This window comes from Micrasema longulum, unplaced genomic scaffold, assembly GCF_059751315.1.
Source record: "Micrasema longulum isolate JH-2025_06_02 unplaced genomic scaffold, ASM5975131v1 h1tg000509l, whole genome shotgun sequence".
In the NCBI taxonomy this organism is placed as follows: domain Eukaryota; kingdom Metazoa; phylum Arthropoda; class Insecta; order Trichoptera; family Brachycentridae; genus Micrasema; species Micrasema longulum.
In genome coordinates, this window is record NW_028277706.1 from 871,051 (window position 1) to 887,102 (window position 16,052).

Genomic DNA, 16,052 nt, shown 5'->3' on the forward strand with positions numbered 1-16,052 from the left:
AGAAACATTTTTTGTTTTTTTCAAAAATGATTTTTATGAAGAAATCAAAACCACGTAAGTATTTTAAAAAAGGGAAAACTGTTTTTTGGTTTTTTCATAATATCTTAAATTAAGCATATTCTTACATGCGCTCTAATAATAATATTATATTAACATAAATCTCACGTGTACATAGTTTAACACATGTATCCTTACTTTGAATCTGAATATTTATATCATATGATGTATATACATGTGATTCAAATTTAAAACGGTTAATTTTTATTTTACATTTGTTATTTTACATTATTTATTAATTATAAAAATGGGAAAACCAAGGAAAAAAAATGATAAAAATATCCGATTGAAAAAAAAACTATTTACTGTCTTAAAACGGGGAAACTATCGCTAGATAGGTAGTTTAGATGTATCACCATCAAAAACAAAAAAATCTACATTTAATTTTACTACTCATCAAAGCTATTACATATGCGAGTATATAACTAAATGTAAATTGCTGTAATAAGTATGTAACCATAAAAAAAAATAAAAAAAATGACTTATTTATTCTTGAGGTCGTAAAATAGTTTAGTAAGTTGAAATATCAATATAAGTGTCCATGAAATAAAAAAATAAAACAATCATTTCAAACAATACGCATTTATTGTTTACAAGAAAGACTATGTATCACCCATCATCCTTATATATTTTATACAAAAATAAAAAGTAGATCACATTGATGTACATGAAGTAAGTGCTAGATTAATTAAAAATACATTTGTGAGTGCACAAATAAAATCAAACTCATATCGTAAGTCATATTTAGATAAAACAATGCTTCAAATTTAAGCTGTACCACTTTGAATATTCAAATAATGATCACATATTTTAATTTTTCATTTTTATTTTATGTATTTTAAAACACATTATTCTATTAATGCTTTATTTATTATCGTTAATTTTTTTCTTCAGGTTCCGCAGTTATTTAAAAATGAGCTAAAATAAAACTTATTTCAATATACTTACACATATGAAACATTCCATAAATATATACATTTGATCTATGTGGTTCTATATTACATTAGTTAATTTTTTTTTCTTAAAGGTGATTTTTGAGTAGTCGGCTTATGCGATAACAGTAGTCCTTTTGCGGGATTTTAGGCGGACCATGAAGCCTTCCTCTCTTTTGAGGATGATGTCTCCCTGTAGTTTGAAGTCTTCTTCGCTGACATCAGAGTGGATGCGGAAATTACGTAAGATTGTCGATAGTATGATCTTCAGCTTAAGCATGGCGTATTTGCGACCTAAAATGTAAAAATTGAATTTTGCAACGCATTTTTTGATATTAGTAGGTTTTAATGATGGAAAATGTGATGCTGGAGATGGATGCTACGCATTTCGTGAGCTGCAGGACACGTGAGGGCCTCTATCCTCTAGGAACTATCAATAAGCGAAAGGTTTAAGGGTCATTTTGTTGTGTACAAAACAATAGATATTAAAAATAATTGATAAAAATAATTTTAAAACTTTAAAAAAAAAAATTAAAAATCATTTGAATAAAAATTTTCTAAAGGTGTTAAAAGTTTTTTAGTCGATAAATGTAAAACAGTATACAAAAATATTTTGAAGATGAAACGGAGTAAATTTTAATGCATATAATGTAAGCACAAATCACCACAATCTAAAATGATATTAATATATTGAGTTTTTCTATTGACATTTCTTAGTGAAACTGCATATTTAATTATAATAATAAAAATACGTATTTAGTTTTATTCCACTTTTATTTATAAATTTTTACTAGTGACCGGGCTTCGTCGTGACCGACATGTCGACCAGTCTGACGATGTTGGTTAGGACAAAACCCGGTCACTGGTAAAAATTTCTAAATAAAAGTGGAATAAAACCATATACGTATTTTTATTATTATAATTATAAAATGATATTTTTTAAGTTTACGTTTTTTAAACTTTTTATTGGTCACTGTAGGAAATTGCTAGCGGCTTGTCAGCTTTTTACGCATGTGTGTCTTTGTTTTATTGTTTATTATTTGTAACCATTATGTATAATGATTAAAAGATTTTTAATATTATTATTATTATGGCAATACTGTCTTGTCCCAGCTCCGCAAACAGCCCCGTCCGTGTAGGACAGAACGCTATTTAGAGCCTCTTTGGCAGGTAGGAAAAAAGGGCTATGAAAGAAAGTAATGAAATATACACCACAACACCCAGACCAAGGAGAAAAAATCTTTCTTGGATTTTTTCCTGCAACTGGCGGGAATCGAACCCGCGACGCCTGTTTCACAGTTGGTCGTGTAACCAATTGTGCCACGGCACCTGTCAAAGAAATTGGAATTGTTGAAGAATGAACTAAATAATGAAAATGTCATTTTAGGGCAAATCGCTGTTGTCATAAGGTCATGTCTGTGCGCCTTGAAACGAGGACAATGCGGTGATGGAGGTAATCATTGTTCCACGGAGATAGCTTGCCCGCCTATCTCGGTGGCAATGTCTTTGACTATGTGCCACTATGTGGAGAATATTGTGTTGTCCACGTGTTAAAAGCTTTTCAGCGTAGATTCAGAGCACGCATGGAATGACGCAGGACGGACGGCTCGAATATTAAAAGTGCTTCTAGTCGATGGATGTGATGCTTTACAACATAAAAGGAGCCTCATCTTCGGGGGACCACTGGTTAAACCTGAAGATGTTAAAGAGCTCGCTCCCTACCTAAAAGCCCGATACTTTACGAATCTGGTCTTGAAGGGGGAGATTTATCAAAATGTAAACTCCCGCCTTCCACACAGCAGCCAGGCTCTTTATAAACCTGGACTTGGAGGGTGAAAACTATTCACGGAGATCCGTCACAATAGATCTTCACAGGTCGCAATGATTTCAGGAGTTTGCATCGACCTGATCCCCACCTTAAAGAATAATAATAAGCTACAAGTAGATTATAAGGTACGACATCTTGAAGCAAAAAACGAGTGTACATCCAAATTGAATAATTCAAAAATTGTGTACGCCTAAGAATTATTTGTTAAAAAAACACTTTAATTAAAAATGTCGGAAACTAGGCTAAACATAAAATATACATATGTTTTTAAAATAATAAATGTGTTTTTGTTCGGAATGTTTAAAAAAAAATCTATATATGCAATTGTTTATTTGCGTTGAATACAGCTGACTAGTTCTACACGTAAATTACATTTTATTCTTCTTTAGCTATCGCATTTCGTTTTGTATAGAATTTCACCGCAATGCCATTTGTAAAGGAAATTCGACTCTTTATATCTTTATTGAACATAATAACAAATGACTCAAGTAAATAAAACGACCGGTAGACAAAAGTGAACAGAAGCTTTGCGAATGTGGAATTGTATTTCGTTCAATACACATACAAATAAATTCAATTTTATCTCCCTTCGGTTATCCGACTGAAAAGTGCAATGGTAAAACAATTTTGGCTTATCTCAATATTTTTACATGTAAAAAAAGTGATAATTTTACAGTTGAAAGGCCAATCTAAAGGCTTAGAAATATGGCAGTTGAAAAAAGATTTAAACATTAATAATATAATGCCACATACCAGGAATCGAAAAATAACGTTTTGAATAAATTGCCAGCTTATCGCTTAAAACTACTGCGCGAGCAAAAAGCTATTAAATAACTAGCAAAGGTAAAAAGCTGGTGATAGTTTTTCGCTTTATCATACACATTTTGTTTATGGTGTTATTCCTTTGAAATGTTATCCATGAGGTTTTAAAATAAGCCAATCGTTACAAAGTTTATCACATTATTATATGGTTTAATCACTTAGCAGGAGAGTACTAAGGTTTCACTTGAAGTTGAGATGGAATTGGAGACGACAGTGTTTCCAGTGATATTCGGATGAATGAGTGTTTGTGATTTGCTGATACATCTATCAGAGGAGGAAATCACAGTCATAAGTCTTCCCACCTTATTTCCAAAGATGTTCGTTCCAGCAGCGCTTTCGATCCACATATCATCGTTTGGCATCATTTTTAGTAATTAAGTGATTCTTTTAACTTTCTTTTAAAAAATAAGCCGTTATACTAACCAACACAACTTCTCGGTCCCGCAGAGAAAGGAACAAAGCCATAGTAATGCCTGTTGGCACATTTCTCGGGAAGGAAGTTGTCAGGGTTGAACTGTTCCGGGTTAGGGTAGATGTCTTCTCTACGGTGGACCTTGAAGGTTCCAATCACAACTGTAGCTCCAGCAGGAACAGTGAGATTGTTAGACTCTGGGGAGAAAAAAAAGATTGGTTGTTTAAGTAGTTTTGAACAAATGAAGGATTCAAAATGCCATCACTATGTGAAACTTTTTTTGAATAAATAGAACTGGTATTTATTGCTCGTATTTTCACACTTTTGTCTACTTTAAACATTGGTAAAATCAGAATTTTATGTCTCTTTTATACTAGTAATTTCTTTTAAATCGATAAAAAGGTACTATGGATAAAATATTTGTTTTTCAAGATAATTTTTTTGGCCATCTATATTTGAGCAGTGTTATAAAAGAGTGCAAATACTAACATACTTCTTTTTTTCTATGATATTGTTTTATAAGTGGTTGTCTTTTTGACCCACTTCCAATCTTAGCGATATTCTTGCGATTATGTTCAACTTAGCAATGGCATTAAGAAGAAAGTATATTGTTTTGAAAAACCATTTCAGAATTAAAATAAAACTATCAAAATCACGAAGAAGTTATAAAAGTATAATTATTTTGATTTAATTACTCAGTTTGACATCCTCGTTGATCTGTCTAGCAATGATTGGCACTGGAGGGTAGAGTCGAAGGGTTTCCATCAAACACCTTTCCAAGTATTTCATTTCCAAGGTGTCTTGGAATGTGGCTGGCCTATCTGAGTCTCCGAATATGCTGTCCACTTCTTCGATCACCTTATCTTGGATGTTCTGATGGATTCCCATCAAGGAAAGGAAGAAACTGCTTCCAGCTGCTGTTGTATCGTGACCCTAAATATACAAACATTATTTTAGATATTTTTTCAACGGTGACAAAGCTGTTTAGTGTTCAGACATCTAAGCATTTACAGTGCTTGTGATCTATCATCGGCTGGGTTAAGTGATCATTTTATACACTGTGTTACATTTACAGTTTTGGCCACAGATAGTTGACTTTCATATTCACGTTTGGCATTTTTCTATTCTATGTATATGCATGGTTTGGATATAGCATTCGCATGCATAGTTGTTTTACCACAGAGAAAGGAAATATGGAGAAAACTAACAAGACCAACTTACCTCTTTTAAAAAAAGATGCCGCTAGTTTTCTTCATACTTTTATTTTGTATGGAAGTATGAAGAAAACTAGCCAAAAACCAACACGCTTGGAAGTGCTTAACCAAATCAAGCATACATACAGGATCAAAAAATGACATAAGTTAGTACAAATATCTCGCTTTGGTATAGTTATTAAAAACATGCAAATTTATATATTTCAGTACATTTGGATTTAATTATGTACTTTCAGAAATGTACTTTTAATAATGTTTCCCAAAAAAGAGATTCAATGGTGTTGTTATTCAGCATCCCTGCAAAAAATAATGATAGACGCATGAATGGATAAAAGTAATCTTTTTCAAGATACAGGTATCGCAAAAATAGGTTATGAACTTTCTTCATTTCAAGAATGTGATTCGACTTAGAAAAGTCCATTCCTTCTGGACCTGGGTCAAATTAAACATTATGTTTAATAAAGACGTTGTTAGTTTCTTTATTTGAACTATCTTTCTTGTAGGCGGCAGCCCTTTTGCTCGCTTACCCTTACTTGTATCTGTTACCTGTTACTACTAGTTTTTCTTTTACCCAAAATTATCAATTGTTAAACTTACCTCAAACATAATGGTATCCACTTGTTCCTTAATCTCAGTATCAGTAATAACCACACCATTCTGTGAGCTTTCCAACAAGAGATCTAGGAAAGCTAATCTCTTTTTCTCTCCAATATTATTATCCTCTACGTCCAAGTCATCCTTTAGCCCAGCTGACTGTCCGTAGGACAATCCTTCTATTGTTGCTTTTTCTTTTAGTTGCTTTGGTTCTGTTGATTCCTTTTCTTTCAATCGAGCAGCAATTTCAGCCTCCTCTTTCTTTTGAATTTCAGCAATGATAGCAGATGATGAGAACTGTTGACCCTTTGAGAATTCTTCCTTCTTCCTCTTAATAACCTGTAACAAATCATGTATCCATATTTTTCAATAGTTATAACAAGGGAACTTCTAATTATACTTTTTCATTGATTTTTTATTTTTCACTATAAAAATATTTGAGTTATTCCTTTCGCTTTCTTCTTTACTTCACATCTCCTCTCCTCTCTTCATAGTATAGTTTTAATTATTTATTTTTTTGCTAATTTTTGTTTTAAATTTTAAATAAAATTTTAAGATTTAGTACAATTCCTCAAAATATGTCCATTTACTTGTAATTTTCCCAAACTGAACAGTTTGGGTAGGTAGGAAAAAATTTCAATACAATATGCCTTCGCTTATATGTAAACTTAAAATGTTAAATAAATAATAAATACTTATTTTTTTGCAACAGAGAGGGAAAACATTTTCGAGAAGGGAATATGGTAGTCTAGGCATTTACAGGGCTTATGACCTGTCATTGGTTGGTTTAAGTAGCCACTTTACACACTGTGGAACATTCACCACTCTGCCCATGTTTACACATCCACATTTCCTCAACGCTTCCATCTGTCGACTTTTGTGGAGTAAAAGAGCTGAAACCTTTATTATGCGGGTAAGATTCATCCGCCTGAACCACTAGGCAACGCCTAGTAGGTGAATAGTTGAGGAAATGTGGATGGCTACTTAAATCATTAATTAATCAAATCTTAAATTTGGTGTATTTGTAAATAAGAAATTGATTCTGCTGAACTATTGTTACCACTAATAAAATTTAGAATACCCAGGTTTAATAGTAGACTTAATCATCTTTTTTCAACATCTCTTCGACAATCGAATCTTGGTAAAAATGAATACATTTATCGAGTGTGGTCATCATATGATAAAAATTTTTAGCGCAATAAATCTTTTTAAGGAAAAAAAAATACCGTTTTAAAAAACTTATCAAAGTTGATATAAAAACGTCATAAGAGCAAAATTTTTATTTTTTTATCGTTTTACTTATTAGTTTGATTATTTTATTATACTCGTAAATTATATAAATGTACGCGTACGTTTGCGCATTAATGTATTATAAGTTCATGTGTATATGTGTGTATATATATATATATATATATATATATATATATGCATGTTCATGTGTGTATATGTATGTATATGTATATATATGTGTGTGTGAAGTGTGTATGTATGTGTATGTATGTTTTATATGTACATTTTTATTTCTTTTTTCATTGTTTAATATTTACTTACTATTTCTTATTTTTCTCTTCCTTTTATATTTTCCCATCCCACTTCCTTTCACCCCTAGCGAACTGTACGTTTTGTTTTTTTTATATTTTTGTTCCTATATGAAACTTACAATTGGTCTTGTTATTTGTTGTTATTCTTTATGTATTGTTTATTACTATGACTGTGTTTGTTTTAAAAAAATAAATAGTAATAATAAAAAAGCCCTTTAAATGCCTAGACTTCCATATTTCCTTTTCAAAAATGTTTTCCCTCTCTGTTGGGACAAATTAAGATGTAAATAACTCCCAGCCTGTCTTCAAACATTTGGACATACAGAGAACATTGTAGAGTTAAGTTAATCTACAACACAAAACTTTTTAAAAAACCATTGGCAACTCCCTAAACTATTTGCAAAGATTTTGCTCAAATGGAGCCAAGTTTGAGTAGTTTTTACACGTACATACAACGAACACAGCACGTAAAATGTATCCTGTTTCTTCGTAGACAAGTTTGTTTACATTTGATCTACATAACACTGGATCGAGTTTGGTAAATTCAAAAAACTATCCTCAGAAACGATGAGCCGATGTTAAATTAAATTAAAAAACTATTTTTCTGAAAACGATTTCTTTTTATTTGCCATGTGTTTTAAGTAATGTGAAGGTCTTTTAGGCCTGTCTCTCAACAAATTTTATCATAATATTCAGTACTACTTGTATTTTGTATTTATTCTGATTGAAATTGATTGTTAATCACGTAATATTTTGGTAAATAATCAAAACGTTTTTTTTTAATGTATTAGCATACAAGTCTAAGAACAACCTATGTCGTTTTCACAAACTGGTCAATTTGAACGTGGCTAACTTTCGCTCGAAGAGGAATTCCAAATTCAAATATTTACGCTATGTAAGCAGCAAGAGCTGAAGCTGACGTCTCTGGCTCTAAAGACTCTCCGTCACCTATCATACTTGCTCAAACTAATTACTAAAAGTAGGTGTAGGGGTTTGTGGAAGGGATTCTAGTTCGTGAAATTAAAGATTTACACCATTTTCAAAACATTATTTATTAAAAATAAAAAATGTTTTTTTTTCATGTTTACCATAAAGAATGTTCGTCTGAAGTTTCGCGGTCTGGCCCTGAACGTGTATATGCAATATTTAATGATAGGGGTTTATAAATCTATTTTTTTAATAAGATAAATTTGAGAATAGTCCAGAAACCGCATACGCACATCAAACAGAAGGCGACTAAACTACTCATAAATGAGTAGGTTTACGATTTGACCCATTAGTTTCTTTGTAGACGTCGCTCAGTACGCAACTCCAGATCAAATTTAAGAATTGAATTATTTTTCCATCTGTCAGATTGTCGAAGAAACAAAATAGACATTTCGTTAGTGTTACCAGGGTTGTAATTTTTTTTACCCTACTTTGCTCATCTAATACGAGAAATAATAAAAATTGGACCTCGGATAAAACAACTCTGTGGTAGACATTTGACCGACATTATCTTTAAAACATCAAATATTATTTATTAACATTATATAAAAATATCCGTTTTATGCTAAATAAAATTTGTTTTATATTTTAAGTTTAAAGTTCATCAATTCAATTACTCTTATTAAATGACCCTTTACTTATCTACTCTGTTGTATAAATCAATTCCGCGTGCACAATAAAATTTTAGAGAAATTAACAGATTGCTTTTTTTTTACCTTACATTTGTGTCGTAATTATATTTTTTCCCATCGTGCAACATTACGCGGCGGCATCACGAATGCGCGTGGCGAAAGTGGGGCATGGTGGGGGAATTATTGGACACAGTCCGATGTATTCAAATGTGATTCTACGCTCCTTCTGGACTATTCTTAATTCTATGATTAGGATATAATATAATGTTTATACTAGTTCATGTCCAAAAAAAATTTTTAGGGCTAATATATTGCATTTAAGTATCTCATTGAGAATAATAATATTGAGCCTTTTTTCCAAAAACTGATTCTACTCCCATAATACGAATACACATAAAATACTCACCACATTCCACACACATCACTCCATATACCAGCCACACTATAAACATCACACTCTAAACTCACAAAACAATTGAAACACCGCAAACAAAATCATCTATAATACATATTCTCATTAATTCATGTTGTCCTGTTTATAAATTTGTATTATATGTATATTGTGTTGTGTACGTAATTAGTGTTGTGTTAGGTTTATGTTTTTTTGTGATAATTTCTACGCATTATACCAGCATAGTAATGCGTGCATAGTAATAAATATAAATAAATAGTAAATACCCTCTTTGTAAGTCCGTGGATGATGTCCAGGAGTTTGACCTGCGTGGAAGCGTACTTGGTGAAGTTGAAGATGAAGTCAGGCCGGAGCCAGACCTTGGTGTGACGAAGATGGAGAATGTCACACATCTTCATCACAGCCATGGCGTACTCGAAACCACTCTTGCCCTGAGTTGTCTTACTAACTCCCATTGCAGTCTCTGGAAATGTAATTTACGTATTTTCATTATGTTTATAAACATCAGAGTTTTGAGAGTACGCGTTCGAGGAAAATAATTAGTGCTAGGTTATTTTATTTTAAAGCCAGCATTGCAGGTTATTGCTTTCATAACTGTCAGTAAAAGCACTTCCTCCACATATCCAAAGACCGAGGTGTTCCTATTGGTTTCGCTTTTAGTAAACATGTTTTTTTTTGACAATAAACGAGTTATTTTTTACAAATGTTATTCAATTAATTACTTTTTTAATTTAATCTAACTTGACAGCTTTCATTGCCCCTTTTGGCAAATTATTTGGAGGGCTTATTTCAGATTTTGTCATTCTTCCTCATTATATTGAAAACACAAATAGTTTTTATTTGTATTAAATTCAGTTACAAAAGTCAATTTCCCTGATAGTTTTTTTTATTAATTCAATATTATCAATTTAGATTACTGTTATCAAAACTGCCAAAGTTAACGCCGCGCTCAACATCAAATTAAAATTTACTAATTTAATTATATTAAATAGGGTTCTGTTAAAACAGTAGCCACCAACTCAAAACGATTAAAAAAAGAATAAACCACTATTCAATTACGAATTGCTTGTTGAACATGATTTTTGTCACTTCCAGTGCTTCAATATATGTACCGCGGGGTATAGGTGCCCTCGAAAGTTATCGATGTATTTACCACAAAACTCGCAGATACAGGATCGATAGTGTAAAAATGATATAATATGTACGTAATCCATTTAATTGAAAAACGTATCTAACATTTCACAAATGATAGAATTGTATCTCTTGACCATTGCTTATTGCATAAATCAGTCAGTCTTGCTTTAATCATTACGTAAATATTTCAAGTTCAATATTCATTACCAAAGGCTGATTATCCTAGTGTCCATTTAAAGAGCTAGGAGACCACACGACACGTCTGAGTGAAAAAATCGATATGCTGCCGATGCGTCTATTAAGAAAAGATACAAGGTTGAATATTTTATTGACACGGGTGAGATCAAGCCGACCCTTAGATGGTTTGACCATGAAATATCATTGCAAGTGACCGCGGAACATTAATAACATCCAGCTGTCGATTCTGCGTTACATAATTTTAACTTTATCAAAGCCTTATTTGGCCACATACTGCGGACGCCTGCCGAGAGTCGAAGAGCCTGACGTATAAAACGCTTGAAAATATTTCATTTTTGTATGTTTTCTTAGTCTTGTCAGTTTTCTAAACAATATTTTGTACATGTTCAAATCTTTGAAAAACCGATCCCAAGCCTAGAAAGATATTTAATGAGGAGTTTTTACCTCATTTGCGTATGAGTAATAGACACGTTATTTTCTTATTAAACGCATTTTAATTTGTTTTGTTTTTTATAGTTGAAATACAATTAAAGCATTTTTTCGTCACACACGATGGCATATTTCTGCATAGCATCATGTCTAATCGTGATAAAAGTCCGATAGAGAATGAAGGCACCGAGGCTCGTACAGAGACATGCATATATTTTATAAGCCCAAAAATTTTTTATTCTTTTTTAACTGATAATATTTCATTGAATCCAAACTTTAAAAATTTCCTTCTCGAAGAACTCTTTTTTTCTATGATATATTTTGTTGCCCTTTAATAATAAGGAATATTTTTGTGTTTTTTTAAAATATTTTTTATTTCCTTTTTCTATTACTATAAAAAAATACCATATAATCTTTTACAGAATATTTTATTTTCTCTTTCGTATGCTACACAAAAGTTATAACAGTCTATTAATTATAGGAGCAAAAATTCATTGACATTCTCTTGTATACCCACGAACAGGCCATGCCTTTGTGGGATTTTTTGTTTACTATTTTTACTATTAATATGTATTTCGTTGCTATGTAATTATCCTTTATTTTTTTAATACTCTGTTTTACCTCTTATGTTTTATTGTAAAAAAATCAAATAAAAAATAAAATTACCAAAAATTAAAAAATTACCCATGATTGAAATCCCATTTCCTTCGCGCTAGTAACGTGTCTAGTTTATTATACGTCATTGGTTAACCTTATATCACCAGATCAGCCAAATTTTGCGTGTTTTAAACACCAGTTACATGAAGGCAAAATAACAGTTATAAGTTCTTACGATAAGGTAATAATCTCGAAACCGGCTGACGTAATACATGACAATAAAAGTAGTTTAACTCTCAAAGGGCGTGGATTTTTGTATTATATGAACCATTCCTTTTATTAAAAAAATCGCCATTAATTCTACACAATGTTTATTCCATTGTTACCTACCACATACTAAAGAATATATCTTTCGGGGCTAAAATAAAGTGAACGCAACAAAATATAAAATAAAATTTTAATTTGAAGCACTAAATTTGTGGTTATTAATTATAATCAAATCAATACATAAAACAACTTTGTTTTTAATCCGTTATTTTTATTTTTTTATACTGACCAATTTCTAAATGTAATAAGCCTGGCATATACCAATCAAATTGTAATGATTTCGATTCAACCTACATTGGAAAAATCTAAAGAAACGTCAAGGAGTAAAAGAACACTTAGGGTGCCTAAATAATAATATTTTTTCTGAATTCGCAAACTATCTGATAGAAAATACTAATCATTTAAATAAAAACACTGGGTTAAAATTTCTTGATGTTGAAAATAAAATGTCAAAATTAGATAACTTGGAAATCTTAGAAATTAAAAAAGCTATTCATAATAAGAAATAAATAATAAATAACCAAACTCCTACTCCTGTCTAGTTTTAAAGATCGTATCCATTTTACTTCACATTTTGCATCTTAAGGACAACATGACAAAAAGACTTGACTTACTGGCTCCACGTGTATCAATGTAATATTTATAAATCACTGTAAAAAAATAATAAGATGAATTCATTAGTTAAGTATACCTTGATAACGAATTTTGTGTAGCTTTGAAACCAGCCGGTAGAAAAAAATAAAAATAAGTGATATAAGACCAAGTTTTTTTAGATTTATTTTATTGCAAACATATTTACTTAAAAACATGAGAAGTGAGGATACTGTTTCGCGACAGTGTCCAATATTACTAAAAGTCACGCTCATACTTAAAAGGTATAATACGAGTATAATATTCAGTTAAAATAATTAAGTAATAGTAAATGATTTTCATTGATTGATTGATTGATTGATTTGGTGTTTATTTTGTAGAACTCCATATTTAAACTTATAATTAGAAATCAAACACTGATTTGAGTCTTCTGAACACTTTATTTTATTTTTACAAATATAAACATGTAAAAATAAAAACTTCGTGACAATTGTTTCGCCTTATTAGGGCATTTTAAAACGAATGTGAAGATTATTTGGATTGAATGTCCTTATATAGTTATATAATTCAATGTACTTAAGTAGAAAATAAAAATAATCTTATGAACTATAGCATGTACATTAATCATAATTAAGGGAAAAACCAATGGTTAAGGGTGAGGCTAAGTGTTTAATAGGTAATGGGGAATTTAGGTATTTATAACCTACTTCTACTATCTATTAAAGCAATTAGTAATGAGAAAATGTTTAAAAAGGCTATAAAAAAATGGATAGTGGAGCTAGGTAGAAGTAAAATGGATTGTCTCATTCGCCCATACCAATACTGAGTCAACTGCTCCACAACTATTAGGTTTTTGTTGTTTTCATTGTGTGTTTTGTAATATAAATAATAAAAATGTATATAAATACCTTGTTTTTAAAACTGTCTGAATATTTGTTAATTATGTTTGTTTTTTAAGTGAGTCTTCTTTGTTTATTCTCAAATGTAATAAAAAAAAACTAAATTGTTAAGTGTCCTCGGCACGGGAAACCCCAGTGAGGTCACATTATTTTTATTATTAATTATAGTTTGTAAGCGAAAAATATGAATAAATAAATAAATATTTGAATTTCGGGGAAAATATAACAAAGTAAGTATTTATTGACATACAAGTATGTATTGTGAGATAATTAATGAAGCCTTAATTATCAACAAAAAACGATTGTCACGAAGTTTTTATTTTTATATGTTTATATTTGTAAAAATAAAATAAAGTGTTCAGTAGACTCAAATCAGTGTTTAATTTCTAATTATAAGGAATAGAAAATATTTTATACTGTTTGTGTAATTGCGATTTAAAAAAATATAGTTTTTTTTATTACGAACTAACTCGATAGGAAGGCATTGTTTATTTAAGCAATCATTTTATTTTTTGTATTTTAAATCTGAACGCTTCCATTGTCCATTATGTTTTATCCCAACTCATCATAGGGTTTTTGGTGTCATGGAGTTTGGAAAACAAGACTATTTCATTTTATACATATACCGTTGTAACGAATAAATTAATAAATTTAACCTAATGGTGACAAAAAAAATAAAATCAGTTTTAAAGTAATGTGTTTTATAAAAAAATCTTCATGGATTTATTTCTGTGCTGTTAAATTACTGGGCATCTAGCCTTCGCATTTTGTGGTACGAAAAATAAATTGAAATGTCTATCAACTTTGTATATTTTGTAATATCTGATATGCAATGATTTTTTAAAGATATGAAAAATAAAAACCTTTATAAAGGCACATAAATGGAAAACTAGGACAAGGATGGCCTGGGAAAACTTGGCAAGATCAGATCAATTAAATCCACATCAGTCCATGTCTGAGTAACAAAATGACATTATTTATGACATACATGTATGCAAGTGGATGAAGCGAGGCTACAATAACTACTGCTAATATATAAAACAAGTGTACCTTTAATTAATTTTAATATACGTCATGAAAATCGTAGGTATTTCGATTATATTTGTATTATTATTTTTAAAAAAAGAGGTTAAGATTGTATTTTACACCTACCAGAGATGGTTAAGATTATATTTTAGACCCAGTAGTATTGAAAATTATAGAATATTTAAAAAATATTTTGAATCGTTATTTTCTTTATCAAATATATTTTTATTGATTTAAAACGTATTTTAATGAATAAATAAAACTGAAAAACACACAGAAAATACTTATGAAGTGACTTTTGAAACTAGGTGTAATTTGACCCACCACCATCAAAAGTAGGTATTTTGAGCTAGCAGGCTTTAAGATTTTAGTAACCGACAATGCTTTATTTGTTTTATACATTTGTATATACTTCTTTATTTTCGTAAGTACATCGACCGGTTTAGAGGTAATTACATGATAGTCAGAACTTATACTGATTATCTTGTCTTCATGTCAGAAAATAATGATCGATATATGGAATGATTGGTGTAGTAATGCAGTGCCCAGTGCACCGTTATATGTGAAGAACGGAATGGCGATGAGTTAATTGACTTATTGGTATGTATTTTTTTATTTTATAAAATGCTGTTATTTTAAGATAAGTGTTAAAAAACAGTCTAAAATTTTTTGCTATAAAATACGATCAATACATCATACAATTGTTTGTTTTATTTTCCTATATCGGCATTTTTTTTATTTACTTTATCGTTAACTTTCTTGGTATTTTGTTTTAATTTTTTTTAAGCATCATATTTCCTTTCTTCGGTTAGGTATCTTTATTTAATATAATAATAACTAGACAAAGTGCAAATTGTTCCAAAAAATATATATAAATCGCATTTATTATTCTTGTTAACATACGTTTAAAATACCAATAATTGACTAATACAGTAAATGCAAATACGTGTTTGTTGGTTCGTGTTTCCTTCACGTCGCAAGGGAGCGACCGATCGACATGATTTTTAATGAAGATAGCCAAAAACAACAACAAGCTACTTTTAATTCCGAAAAAATATCATTCCCTCCGGAAATTTTTTGACGGAAAAATTGATAATTCTTAGTGGAAATATGAATTCATAGTGAAAGAGAAATAGATGCTACGTCACCATAAATTAACGGATGGTAATTTTTTTGCATAGCGATAGTTTGAGAACTGGCAATCGATACATGCTACTTTTTATTCTAAAAAAATAATATTATTCCATTGGGAAAATTATTACTGTTAAACTACAAAATTAATTCATTACCCAACTAACGTCTCCTCATACAGCATTTTAATTTTCCGCCGACGTCGACGATATTGTTATATTCAAACAATATTAATTTATTGTAATTTTATTTCAAAAATAAGTTTAAATTATTTCTAACTTGAGTGTTT

At 30.4% G+C, this 16,052-nt stretch overlaps 1 protein-coding gene across 1 annotated transcript in view; it reads right to left on the reverse strand.

The window, feature by feature from the left end:
- Window positions 1–623: 623 nt before the first annotated feature.
- Window positions 624–16,052, reverse strand: part of Cyp4g15 (Cytochrome P450 4g15) — a 55,662-nt gene continuing 40,233 nt past the window's right edge. Inside the window, exons 5-9 of the mRNA XM_088227547.1 lie at window positions 9,698–9,894; window positions 5,863–6,198; window positions 4,747–4,984; window positions 4,063–4,248; window positions 624–1,283 (exon numbers count right to left, since the gene is read on the reverse strand). Coding sequence (XP_088083673.1) covers window positions 1,105–1,283; window positions 4,063–4,248; window positions 4,747–4,984; window positions 5,863–6,198; window positions 9,698–9,894 — 1,136 coding nt within the window. The 3' untranslated portion in view covers window positions 624–1,104. The remainder of the gene's footprint in view (window positions 1,284–4,062; window positions 4,249–4,746; window positions 4,985–5,862; window positions 6,199–9,697; window positions 9,895–16,052) is intronic.